This window comes from Leptidea sinapis, chromosome 2 (genome assembly GCF_905404315.1).
Source record: "Leptidea sinapis chromosome 2, ilLepSina1.1, whole genome shotgun sequence".
Taxonomy (NCBI): domain Eukaryota; kingdom Metazoa; phylum Arthropoda; class Insecta; order Lepidoptera; family Pieridae; genus Leptidea; species Leptidea sinapis.
Window position 1 is genome coordinate 21,280,197 of NC_066266.1, and position 14,806 is coordinate 21,295,002.

The following is a 14,806-nucleotide window of genomic DNA, read 5'->3' on the forward strand; positions in this document are numbered from 1 at the left end:
TATATTCTGAATCTCGGAAACGGCTCCAACGATTTTAATAAAATTTTGTATACAGGTAGTTTCGGGGGCGAGAATTCGACCCAGCTAGGTTTCAATATTAAAAAATGTAATTTATCCGTGTTTTATATATATATATATTATATACACAAGACTATAATAGCTCAGATAGCGGACATTGGGTGATCTGGAAAGCAGAAGACCCTGGTTCGAATCCAGATGTCCTATAGTATTTTTTTTTTTTAAGTTTTGTACATTCTTAAAAATCGTCCGGATATTAATTTTTTATAACAGGCATCTTGAAAATAAAGTCTGTAAATATACCATTACTTAATTCAAGTTATATTTAATAATTAAAATAATATTACATACATTCTTATGTTTAATCTGAAAAGATTTAAGAAATTACTATAGGGCTGCATGGTGTCTCACCGCCGTTCCCAATATACTATCTACAGATAGAGATAAATTACTACCTTCTACTGTCAGTAAAAAGCTGTCAATAATCTGAGGCTGTCCTAATATACCCGATAAGTCATTCTTATCGCCTTATATTGGGACGCGTGAATTGCAATTTCCATACAAACTTCCATCGCTGGTAAGCTATACGTCCTCCGATTGACAGACAGCGTGTACGGATAAGGTGAGTTACCGTCGATAAGTTTGTTGGGACAGAAAAGTCAACGATAGTTACGATTTTTATCTCAAGTAGGAGATAGACTGAATATTGGAAACGGCCGTTAGTTAACCCTTATAAGAATAGGCAATATCCTCACTAACAAAGATCTATTTGCTTGCAGGATGTGGATTAGCGATTGAATTATCGTTAACTTTTCTGTCCCATTAAACTTATCGACGGTAACTCACCTTAACCGTACACGCTGTCTGTCGGACGACGTATAGCTTACTAGCGATTGAAGTTTGTATGGAAATTTCAAATCACGCGTCCCAATATAGGGCGATAAGAATGACTTATCGGGTATATTTGGAGAGTTTCAGATTTTTGAGAGCTAATTACTGACAGTATAAGGTAGTTATCTCTATCTGTACATAGTATATTGGGAACAGCCGTTAAAAATGATAAGCTAAGGCTAAAAAGGATGAACCCATAACTGTTTCCTTTTTCTTTTCTCTTCCTACTTACAGTAGTGCTCTTTGAGGTACATTTTCGATACTGTGTCAGTGTTGTGTGTCGAGTCTAGTATCAGATGGGCGCGACTGGTGGCGCCGCCATGGAGTCTGTATGAAATATAGCCCTTACGACATTGATATTAGACGATGGCTTTCATCAATTTTCAAATACTGTTATCTAAATGACGAATCTTTGTCTTTCAGACCCATCAGAGCGAACAATCCGTACCGCGGTACGGATTCCTCCTGTTTGGATCAAGATCGTCCCGACGAGGATAGACTAAATGAAAATGGAGATAATAATGATCTACCGCCGGGAATCGACGCTGACGACGTATCCGAAAACGAACGACGATTCGACAATTTACTAAATGGGCGGAGAGTTGCCGCTGGCGTGATATTCCGAATGGCAAATGTCGCTCACAACGAACAGCTAAATGACCCGACATATGAACGGCGAAATGACGCTAATAGCCCGGAGCCTATGAACGACAATGAGCCTGGTCCTTCGAGGTGGCCACGTCATGCTGTAATTAATATCATGGAGGCAAGCTACGATGACGACTCTGTAGCTGTTGCAGGAAGCTCTCGACGTGATGATCCTGATGATCCTGATGATGCCGATGATGTTGTTGATGCCGATGAAATGCGAAAGATACATGAAGAGGTGGGTAGGTGTAGCGGGACGGATGAAAAAGAACGAAATGCATCGGCGAATCCCACGAGGAACGGAAAGGATGAAGCTATGGCCGAAGGTGGTGATTCGGAAGATGACACAGATGCAGAGAGGAAACGGAAAAGGGCCGAAAGACGCAAAAAGAAGGATCAACCCCCAAATCCTAGACTTGATGCTAAGCGAATGCGATTCGGCGCGACGCTTGTCTCGAGCGAAGAAGAAGAAGATGATGATGAAGATGACCAGGACGATGATGGCGATGACACTGACAAAGGCGGTGCGGCAGTGCAAGATGCGGCAGAACCCAGCCAGCCAGAAGCTAATAACACCGACGGTCCAAGCACTTCTAGAGATGGCCCTGCGGATCGCTACGTCAGATTTCGCCGAAATCAGAACCCGGTCTACGTGAACTGCGCTCCAGTTGAAAACCATATTCATGTATGCGGCGACGACGACATCCTGGAAAGATTTGCCGTATCAATCAGGAATAGGATGCCAATTGACGCCGAACAGATGCGGTTGCTAAGTGAAATGACTCAGAGGTATGCTGAAGACCTCGCTGAAGAGAGAGAACGTGCTATTCGGGAAGGAAATGCCGAGAACAGGCCAAATGGCGAAGGACCCAACGAAAGGCCTGTAAACCCAGAGAATAGACGCAATGAAAATCATGATAATGAAAATAGGCCTCAAATCAATATAAGATGTATTATACGTCAGAATAGGCCTAACGTGAATAGGCCCAACGAGAATAGACCAGACGGGAATATACCCGATGAGAATAGGGCCGACGTGAATAGGCCAGGCGAGAATAGGCCAGGCGAGAATAGGCCTGACGTGAATAGGCCCAACGACAATAGGCCCGATGAGAATAGGCCCAACGTGAATAGGCCCAACGTGAATAGGCCTAACGCGAATAGGCCAAACGTGAATAGGCCCAACGTGAATAGACCCAACGTGAATAGGCCCAACGTGAATAGGCCCAACGTCAATAGGGCGTACGAGAATCGGCCCAACCAGAATAGGCGTTACGAGAATCCTAATGAAAATGGCGGTTTAAGATTTCAGGAGAGATTGAGGGGGATTGATTTTTTGGTTGAGCCGTGTCACCATGTTTTGTGCCTGAGTGTTGCCCCAGAGTCATGCAGAGCAGCTCGCAGTGTCTTAACAACAGATCCACACTTGGACACGAGTGGAATGGTGACAGACTTTTCGATCAGGAGATTCGGGTACGCCGATGGCGAAGGTGTCAACTTCGTTCATTTGGGCAGAGATGGGCCCGTCGCTTTCGGGCGTCAGGCGGTCCCAACTAGGCCTGAACGGTCCAGTTTGAGAGTGCTGTCGGTCACAGGATATACCAACGTCACGGACCACAGCATGACTCACCTGTCGACTGCCGCGCCGTATTTAAATCTTCTAGACGTGAGAGGCACTGCCGTGACGTCGGATGGCGTCGATCATTTCAAGAGCTTGCGTCCCGATTGCGAAGTCAAACACGGCAAGCTAGAGGAACCCGAGTGAGTTTGCGGTACGCTTGACATGTATGGCTCTCTATGTTCTGTCAACTGTCATCTGTCAAATGTCAAAAAATTTAAAATTATTTAAACAAAATTTTTTTCCGTGAAGCCGTCAAATCCATTATTGCAAGATGTATTTATTGCAAATTTCAAGTTGGCTGCATGGTTAATGTTTTTTTTTTTTTTTTTTTAATAATTTTCCAGCTGTCATGTTTAAGTTACTTTTATAAATATAAGCAGGGCATCACTTTTTACAGTAAAATGCTGTGGGATTTTCGCGTTTTACCTTGTGATATTTGAGTTCAAAAATGCAAAGATTCTAGAAATTTCCATGGACGAGTAAAAAAAGGACACCTTACATATCAACGAGGCACCATAGCAAGCCGGTACATAGCCCCACGCAAACACATTAATATAAGCCGATCGGCCGCCATTATGAGATTTGCCATCGTCTGTGACAGATCAGTTACCGTCGCAATAAAATATCTTAAAATGCCGTCGTGCGTTGTGAAAAAGTGTAAAAACAATACTATAAAAGTATTTGTGGATATATGATTATTTAAGGGAGAAAAAATTGTGTAACTGGTATCCCCCTTAACCGCACTCACACTAGGTGCTTCACTTGCTAATATCACGGCGCGGAGTCCTTCTTTTTTCTACTGGTCCGTGGAAGTTTCGAGTCTGTTTACTATAATTTATTCCGGCTTACTCGTATATAGACCTTTGTATATTTTAAACGTATAGTATCAGATACTAAAATTGTTTTTTAATTAATTTAATTCGGTTAAGTTACTCAACAATAGTTTTATACTCAGTGGCAACTGATTTTTTTTTTCATACTGAGTACAAATAATTATTTAGTCACATTATTATTTGAGCTGTTTTTTTTTCTAATATAATAAGGTATATATATGCACTGAAGTAGTTTTAGTCGTTAGCTATATGGCTCGGCTTTTGGCGTGTACAATACCGTTCTCGATAGTGTAAATTTTTAAATACTGTCATTTTCATCAAAATAGTAAAAATCCGATAATTTAATCATCGTTATATCGTTAAAAAAAAAACGTATATATGTCTCTGAAAATATTCATGTCAAAAAATTACCTCAAGAAAATTCACAATCATATTCATACATCCTGAATTGCCCAACGTGAAATAATGTTAGGAATTCTTTTCATCGTTAATTTCGTCAGTGTTTAGTTTTTTAGAAAGAACATATAAAATTTCTTGCAAAAACATATAAAACTAATTAATATAGGTAATTATTTTCATTTATATTTCAATATAACTTTTTTTTTCAACTTTTTGTTGAAGGAAAGGTGTATTATTAATAATAATCTATTGTAGAAGACTTTGATTTTTCGTAAATTTATATTCAAATTCATATATGAAACATGTGTTTAATTGGGTTTGATGAGCGATATTTAATTGGGTTTCTTACTCTCAATAGAGCACCTTTCTTGAGCGGTAACTGTTACACGGACGAAGCCAGGAAAATAGCTAGTTAGTTTATATATTAACAGCTCAAATATGTTTCGATCGATGTGATTATATAACTTCGGATCTTACATGTTTGTAAAACTTAGATTAAGGTAAATCGTTCAATATCGGTTCGGAGAGCGAGCCGTTAATAATATTGCATGGCAAAACCAAAGAAGCGTTTTTTTTAAATGCTAACCTCCGATAGAAACTGATATTAGTGTCTTTCGCCCTTCCTGCCCAATATAAGTCAAATATGCCCTATGTGATATCACTTATTGTTGGCGCCCATTTCTGCCGTGAAGCAGTAATGTGCAAACATAACTTGTGCTAATGTTTCGGAGCTAGTGAAATTACTGGGCAAATGAGACCTAACATCTTATGTCTCAAGGTGACGTGCGCAGTTGTAGTGCCGCTCAGAATTTTTTGTTTTTTCAAGAAATCGGAGCGGCACTGCATTGTGATGGGCAGGTCGTATCAGGTCGTACCAGTGGGAGGCTCCTTTGCACAGGATGTCGGCTAGGTAATGGGTACCACACCGGCGCCTATTTCTGCCGTGAAGTAGTGATGTGTAAACTTTGCCTGAAGGGCGCCGTAGCTAGTGAAATTACTAGGAAAATGAGACTTGACATCTTATGTCTCAAGGTGACGAGCGCAATTGTAGTGCCGCTCAGAATTTTTGGGTTTTGCAAGAATCCTGAACGGCACTGCATTGTAATGGGCAGGGATGATAATCGATACAATTATCATCAGCTGAACGTCCTGCTCGTCTCGTCCCTTATTTTCATAAAGAAAATCGAGATCACTAGCTTACGATCTTAGTGACCAATATTGCTACCTCTTACCCTCCCTCTTCGAATCCATTAGCTTTCTGCCTCGTAACAATATCACTTGCGCTCGCACTTCGAACCGGTACTAATGAAACGATAATAGGATTACTGCTTAAATGTATTTGATCTGTAGTTATTTGTAGTTGATAATTTTATTTTATTGTTTATTTGTTTTATATGTACAACAATATAATATTCGCAAATGTAGTCTGCCATTTTTTGACTACCGAAGTTATGGGGTAAATATACAATAATTGGACCCTTAATTATGAAGTAATAAAAATACTTTTAATATTTATTTAAGTCGACCCTGCTTTTTTGCCACCGCTATGTTCAAGTCGATGTTATCTAGATCTTTTACATATATAAAAAAGTTTTGGCATTTTTCTAGAAGTTTCCTCTAGGAATTTAACAAAAGGCTCCATATTTTGGTAGTTTCAAAACGGTATGTGTTTAAATTAACTGATTCTTCTTATATTGGTCAAGTCGGTGTTTTTATATATTATATATATAAATATAATATTTAATTAATAGTGTAATTCGGCCCACAGTGTCTAAACCATCGCTCATTAATTCTCAGATACTCTATTCAATACATAACTTCAAAGAAAACTATTCGCAGCCACATAATCATTTATTGTTGCAAATTATACCTTATCACCTTGACATAAGGTTTAATTAATAAAACTACATAAAAGCACTGCAAAGTCATTGTGATAAGTCAATGGAAGAAGACGTGAAAATGGTAAAATCTTGAGTAAACGATTGACGATTACATTATCTGTGGACCTGACGTCGATGACGTCACATCCGTCGCTTCGGTACGGTGCGCAAAACAAGCATCACTAGGATATAATTATTAATGAATAGACTACGATTGATTTTTTCTGTATTATAAGATTGACGTCAAACTGTTGTGTTGCCAATGAAGTAATATGGGGTCGTAAAAAAAGTATTTTTCTGGCAGTACTTTTATAGCGACACAACAGCAGTAACTAGAGAACTATTATGGTCCGGTCAATTTAGACCAAAAAATGAGAGTGAAGTTACATAAATTCCCAACAAGCTGAAAATCAGTGATATTATTCAAATTCAAAAAATTGAAGTTGAACAAAGCATACAAGATTTTATGACGATAAGTCACTCAAACGAACGCCACAGGTCGTGGGTTCGTGTCCCGCATCGTTCATAAAATTTTGTTTTTCAAATTTTATTTCTGTATTAATCCTAAAAGTGAGGGTTATCACTTTAAAAACACAACAAATTGTTTATATTTACACATATTATAAAGTTCAAAATCATTAATTTCTAAACAGAATCTAATTTCTAAGTTTGTTGATACCTCTCTAAAGACTAACTGTCTTAAACCTAAGAATAAACCATGAATATGGAACATGTTTACAAATAGACATTTTGCTTAAAGGCATAAAAGGCATTTATTTTCTCAAAATTGATTTCTTTAGAATTCTTTTTGATGTAATTTCTAAAATACTAGACAGTACTATCGCTTCGGAAACAAATGGCGCTCAGCATTGTTTTTTTGCGCTCTTTTTAATCAAATATACAATATTGTATTGTCATTGCTATAAAACAATCATAATCTAGTCCCGGGCTGTCGGATGACTTAGATATTCAGCTGTGGAGTAGTAGGATTTACGACAAAGCCATTTTTTTATTAAAACATAAAAATTTTATTTATAGATAATGCCTGAGCTTTATTATAAAAGTGTTTATTTACCCTTAAAGCTATTATGTATCTTATGAATGGTTTATTCGGCCGTATAACGTTTCCCGCGTTTATTTGCAAGGCTGCCTGACTCACGGAAAACTTCAGAATTATCAATGTATTGACTGCGTTGTCAGTGATATACGGCCGTTTCCAATATACTATCTACAGATAGAGATAAGTTACTACCTTCTACTGTCAGTAATTAGCTGTCAATAATCTGAAGCCGTCCCAATTTACCCGATAAGTCATTCTTATAGCCATATATTGGGACGCGTGAATTGTAATTTCCATACAAACTTCTATCGCTGGTAAGCTATACGTCGATAAGTTTATTGGGACAAAAGCCAATAATAGTTACGATTTATATCTCAAGTAGGCGACAACCGGAGATAGACTGAATATTGGGAACGGCCGTTAGTCAACATTTTGCATATTCTTGGTTTATTCTCGAGTATAACTTTATACCAAGCTTATTTTTGAGGCCGTAGCGGTATTAACATTTATGAAAAAATAATTATTTTAAACTATAGCTGTCATAATAATAATCGCAGTGTAAAGTTACATAAAGTTTAAAATGACTTCACCCTGTCATGTAATTCTGTACTGGAGACAAAAAGTTTTAAACTTTTAGTAATTAACACTGCGTTTAATAAGACAAAGTGTTTATTTATATATTATATATTGCTTAGACCACTTTAAACATTTAATAAAACACGTTTACTTGTGGCCCATATTTCTTTTTGAAGTTATACTTCTTTAGGCGCGTTATGAAAAAATAATGATGAGAGTGAAATCATCACTGTAACACAAAAGTAACAGGGTGGTTCATAAAATGTTATGACGTTTGTGTCTTTTTTTTTGGATTCTTCGTCCATTATTAGGACAGGCAAAGGGTTCAAGCCCATACAGCCGTATTCATTTTGCAAGATTTTCACAAAATAGTTCTTTCTAAACACGTAGAATAGCACGATCATTTTAATGATTTTTGCTTCGTTAGGCCAAAGAAGTATAACTTCTTGCGTACGCACACACCTTTTTTTTTATCAAGTGTTATCCCTCACTTCTCGGATCAATTGTACAAAATTAAAATTGTAACCAAAATTTATGAACGATGCGGTACCTGAACCCGTATCTCTCGGGTTCGTAAATTTTGGATAGAAATTCAATTTATATCACCCAACTTGTATCTTTAGTCATCTAAGTATGAAATACCGATGGTTTACGGCGCTGTGGGCAGTGAATCTTTGATGTTAGTTGGATCATAGTATGTGTAAGGTCTTCATCTCGTAAGTTTAACATTTCCCCCGTTTAGCGGGCCCATTGTACGCATTCAATGCCACAGATTAAGTACAGCAACAGTTAGTCACACTAACAATCCGCTTACGGTACGGTGCTCATACGGTCAAGTGGGCTAAAAATTGTTTTTTTTACGACATTAGTTAATACTTCTACGTATATTGTAACTTATTTATTAGGAAGCCAATCTTAATCTAAACAGGACATATTTAAATATTCTTTTATAATAATGTTGTACATTCCATTTATAGGCTAACTCAACATTCATGATACAACTTAAAGATGGAGGTAGTTTTGAAAAATATAGCTAAAATAAAGCCACAGGCAAGAGGCTGATGAAATAAATTATTAGATACACAATAAACAAAGAAAAATTTTTAATTCCTTTTTGAAACATGGCCCAGAATGTAGAAAAAAAACAGTGACATCTCATTTAACCAAATTGTTGTAGTACTTTATATGCATAATGAAAATGGTCTTTGTTTGAGGCTCGATCACGCCCAAACCACAGATCGTTTCGAAATGAAACTACCACCATTCGATGCGAAATTTATCCCAGATGGTTTGTAGCTACTTATTTTTTATTTAGTGAATAAAATTTAATTTATTGCCTTTTAAAATTCAATGCACAATTGTCAATTAGCCGACTATAGTCCGACAACTGCGTGCGCGACCGTCCCACAAGGTGTCAGACGGTCGCCGGGACGGGGTACTAAGATGTCAGCGGGTAGCGGGTGGAGTTGCGGGGAATTGCAACGTGTGAGACTGACGTAACCCGTAAGTTGTCGGACTATAGCTTCATACAAATAATGAGATGATAAAACCTTAGATCATTTATACGTCTAGGTAGATGACAGCAGTGAAAACATCTAAAAATTTTCGAACTACCCTCTATCCGTCATTCAAATTGCGAGTGTAAGACACAGTTTGTCACGCACACTAAAGTATTATTCCTGGCCTGTTTTTTATCGGTTGTCGAACAGCAAGAGACTATTTAGGCGTATAAATTACCTAAGCAATTTACGATGTAACACCTCAATGCCTGTACATCCTTATTATACGTCGGCGAAATATAAATTATTAAAAACCTAAGATAATTAATACGTCTAGATATACTCAAAAGTTAGGAACGCAACGAAAATTAAATTGCGGTGAACTGTTAGCCTCTATTTTCAGCAACGCACGCACACTAATACAAAGTAACAGGGCCTGTTATCACGCGTAGGCATAACAGGCTGTATCTAGTCGTATTAATTATCTAAGGATCAAACTTCAAAATATATTGAAGAATAGCGTATAATCCTGTTCAATACAATAACCTATCTAGTGATCCCAGCATTAATACATTTGCACAAGAAATTCGAGTCCGTACCAAGAACGAATTGTAAGTGTGATTTGTCTGTGTATAGAATAAGTATCACGTAAGGCCACAGTTTAAAGAAAAGCAGTTTGTTAACGTCTTAGCTTGCGCAGCGATATGATATTTCAAGCTTATTTAATTGCTACAATATTATGATTATATGATATCTTTTAAAAGTTTCACTGTTAAATGAAATCGTAGTTTTTGTAAAATTTTCAAGCATGTTAATTGCCAAACATCGAAACGAATTTTTATCTCTCTCGGATTTCATTGGTTGATAAATTTATAGGAAAAAAAAACATCGTACAAGCAAAATAAGGTTCAAAACTCGGTGAGGGAATAGTGTGCCATACGGCACACTCGATTTTGTAAGGTTGATCGCAAAAGCAACTTTATTACTTAAGGCTGGGGACCGAGCCAACGCCCTTGAGACCTCGAGCGGAGTTAGGTTACCTCTCTCGCACAAGATCGCCATTGTTTTAGTTAAGAATTAGAAGCATTTTTAATTTATTACAAACATAATACAATTTACTATGTTAAGTAGTATTAGTGTACAATTAAAAAAAAATCGTACAATTTTTATCTAGATTGCATGATCAGCATGGCACCAACTGTAAAAGTTAGGGGAAGTTTGGTGATTTACTTTCGCACTGTCTATAATAATAGAAATATAAAGAAACAATGAATTTTCTTCTCATATTCGTCATTATTTTTTATAAAAATATAAGCTTTATATAAACCGTCAAAAAAAGGTTTCAAATATGCGCTATTTTGGCGATTTGTTGGGATAGCGGCCTTAAGTGTAAAAAGTTGCTGTCAAAATATATCATATAGGCCTTATTAATACTAGGCGAGTCAATATAACGCCTGAATAGCACACAGAGTAAAGGTTTATAGGGAATGTGATTTTTACTGTCTGCTACAGATTTTAAATTACTTAGAAACTGTATTTCATTATACTGTGGTCGTTTATTTGTAGTTAGCTTAGTGCGAAAGAATCCGAGAGAAGTATATCGCAACTGGCACATACGCCATCTTTTGAAATGTCACTTTTGACATTGACAGGTCATATTGTTTGTTCATTGTGAATGTTTGTGACCTCTTTGTAGAAAGTTGTACGTGGCATAAATCGCACGCATTGCCACAGGGATCGAAACCTAGTCATATTTATATACAAGGTGTAGTCGTTAAGTGATTGTGATTACTCCGTAACTATTACAGATATCAAAAAACTTTGAACTGATATCGAAAGAACGTTACCCACTCAGAAAATTGAAAATATATATGTAAAATGACATCATTCCCATCATCTGGATGTGTGGCGGTCCTCCACAGTGAGGTTTTCAAGGAGCTTTCTTCCACGTACTACAAAGCTGTGGAATGAGCTTCCTTGTGCGGTGTGCGGGACGATACGACATGGCTACCTTAAAAAAAGCGCATACATCTTTCTTCAATGTCGGCAACGCTCCAGTGACACCTGTTGATGATTGATTAACACCAGGTGACCCGTATGCTCGTTTGTCCACCTTTTCCATTAAAAAAAAACTTTAAAAATTAAACTAAATGAATTAGAGAATTATCCTAAATTTTGATATTAAAATTTCCCCATACATTTAGTATGAGATTAGTGGATAGGTTTTTGTTTCATTATTTTAAAAGGTTATTTTGTCTTAGTACTGATAATTGATACATGATATTTATTTCTCAGTAAGTACTAAAAATAAAAATAAAATAGCCTTTATTATTACTAGTGACTTAATTTTCCTTAACTAGTAATTTGTCTCTCGACAAAAGCCCCCTCTAAGGACTTCCACCTTATTCGGTCTCCGGCTACTCTCATCCACTCCGGACCTGCTATCCTTTTAAAATCCCCCTCCTCGTACCCCCACCTTCTAATCTGTCTACCTTTCCTTCGTTTCCCGTCTCTTGGATACCATTCTGTAACGGTTTTTGTCCATTTCTCTTTTCTTTTCCCTCAGAATGTGTCCAGTCCATTTCCACTTTTGCTTTTGACACATCTTGTGTTGAATTTTGTCTGACTCTTACGTTATGAGTACTAGATCACTTAAAATAATGAAACCTAAAATCTTTCTACTAGTCTCATACTAAATGTCTGGGAAAGTTTAATATCAAAATTAGGGATATTTCCAGTTTGATTTTTCAAAAGTTTTTTTTTATGTAAACGGAGGACAAACGAGCGTACGTGACACCCACCCGGTGTTAATCAATCATCAACAGGAATCACTGGAGCGTTGCCGGCCTTGAAGGTAGGTGTACGGGTTTTTTTAAGGTACCCATGTCGTATCGACCAGGGAACACCGCACAAGGAAGCTCATTCGACTGCTTTGTGGTACGTGGAAATGATATAATTTTACATATAAATTATAGAAATTGATGTCTTTTTACTGATTAGGTATCGTAATTTCGGTAGGAGTTTAAAGTTTTTTAATATCTGTAATAGTTACGAAATAATTACCAGTGAAGGCTCCTTTACAGGATACCGGCTAGATTATGGCTACCACAACGACGCCTATTTCCTGCCATGACACAGTAATGCGTTAGCATTACTGTGTTGCGGTCTGAAGGGCGCCGTAGCTAGGGAAATTACTGGGCAAATGAAACTTAGCATCTTATGTCTCAAGGTGACAAGCGCAGTTGTAGTGCCGCTCAGAATGCTTGGGGTTTTTCAAGAATCCTGAGCGGCACTGCATTGTAATGGGCAGGGCGTATTACCATCAGCTGAACGTTCTGCTCGTCTCGTCCCTTATTTTCATTAAAAAAAGCCATCACACATAACGATTACATCCTGTATATAACCTTACAAGATAATTCTGTCACGACGAGCAAAAAAAAGATGGAATTTCTATTGTCACCATTACATGGCGCCAGTGAAAAATGCGCGCCATTTTTCACATAGACCAAGGATAGTAACTAGACCTCGGTTTGGCGTTGCCAACATGAGACAAGATAATATCCTATATATATATAGGTACATAATAACATCGCACCATATTTCCTTCGATTCTACTTCAAATTGTCACTGTCGTTGAATAAATAGTGGATATTTCACACGTTTCACAAGTTTTCTGAGCAGTGCTGTCAAGTTTGTTTAGCACACCTGGTGTGCTGACCTTGAAAAAACCAGCAACCATGGCGAAACAAAAAATCTAATCACTCTATCTCATTTCTTTACATAAGACTCGCATAAGTTTTTCCTTTTCTCGTGTGAGTGAGACGGAAGCTATCATTTAGTCTAGTTACTATACTTGGTCTATGATTTTCCATATCAGAAACATCAAAGACTGTTGCGACTTCCCGATTGAGATTTTTATTCGGTTGCCATTGTACTGTTATCTCGCTACTGTGTTCATTTAGCCTTCGAATTACAAGCTTACGAAACTAGTAGTCTTAGATTAAGGATTGGTCTCCGCTGCGCTCCAACTAGACACCGCAGGCGTGGTCGCAAAGTGCGGCAACTGATACTGCGCCGAAGTGGGCGTACTCGAGCCGGTCTCGAACAATGTGTGACGTTGCCACATGCTCTGTTAATCTTTGCTCATAATTGAAATAAATAACACGAAGCGTATATTAGTTACAAAATTTTAAAGTTGCCATTGAGTGTCAAGATTAATAAAAAAGCTAATGTTCTTAGCTTGTGCGGTATCTATTTGGAGAGTTGGAGCTTTCATGTGTACCGAGCCTTAGACGGACTTTGTCCCGACTACCCACATTACGCAAATGATCTCAATCTTAACTTTACATATTTAAAATGTTATTAATGATGATTATTAGTGTTAATTAGTCAACAGTTCCTGAACATGCCTCGTGTAGGCGAAACACGCGTTGAAGTCCTAATTCGTAACTTATAACAATTTAAAAAGCAATATATTTCCACATGAATTAAGCCTAATTCTATTAATTTTCTATACTTCGGAGATTCTTTCGCACTGTTTAAGTTGCAAACTTGAGCCTAAAAGGCCTGTCTCAATTCAGCGATGAATCTTGCGATAGAACTGTCTTGATAGCGCGTTTTTTAACGCGCGTGTAGACGCCCTATTTAAGCCTCTAGTATCTCACAGTCGCGCGATTCATCTTCTGTGAATGAAGACAGATAGACAGATAAAGGCTCATATGTTCTCCAATTTAAATTTATAGTCATTTCATTAGTGTAGTTGGTTGTAAATGTGTACCTATAAGACTTATTTAAAAAGTATTTTAACCACAATAAATATATTTGATGTCGCCGCTGGTTTTATTTTGGCTATTCAATAGTAATCTTATTTATATACTAGCTGACCCAGCAAACGTTGTATTGCCGATATTAAAATCGCGATACAAAAGTAACTGTTCTTCGTAGATGGGTGAAAATTTGAAGTTGTATGTATTTTTTAATGCTGACTCAAAAAAACAAATTAAAAAAAAATCGAAAAATAAAAATTCGACCACCCTTAACTTTTATGGGGATGAATAATAGATGTTGTCCGATTCTCAGACCTACCCAATATGCACTCAAAATTTCATGAGAATCGGTCAAGCTGCTTCGGAGGAGTTCAAAGTTTAACACCATGACAGGAGAATTTTATATATTAGATAAATCCCAGTGTCCTGATATTCGTTTCCAGTGAACTCCTATGCTAATGAATGGATTTTAATGGGGATTACTTCATGGAGTGCTGTTTAGTCCAAATTGAGAGATAGGATAGTTTTTATTTCGATTTGGGACCCATACTTATTTTTATTTCCAATATTGGTTTTGTATGGACATATTTTCTATGAGATAATTTATTGATACAG

The 14,806-nt window shown here is 37.2% G+C and overlaps 1 protein-coding gene across 1 annotated transcript; it reads left to right on the top strand.

The window, feature by feature from the left end:
* The first annotated feature begins 1,335 nt into the window (after positions 1-1,335).
* LOC126974809 (uncharacterized protein DDB_G0287625-like) lies at positions 1,336-14,254 on the top strand. Its single transcript, XM_050822493.1, has one exon. The coding sequence runs from the start codon at positions 1,535-1,537 to the stop codon at positions 3,320-3,322; it is 1,788 nt and encodes a 595-aa protein (XP_050678450.1). The 5' UTR covers positions 1,336-1,534; the 3' UTR covers positions 3,323-14,254.
* The last annotated feature ends 552 nt before the right edge of the window (positions 14,255-14,806 follow it).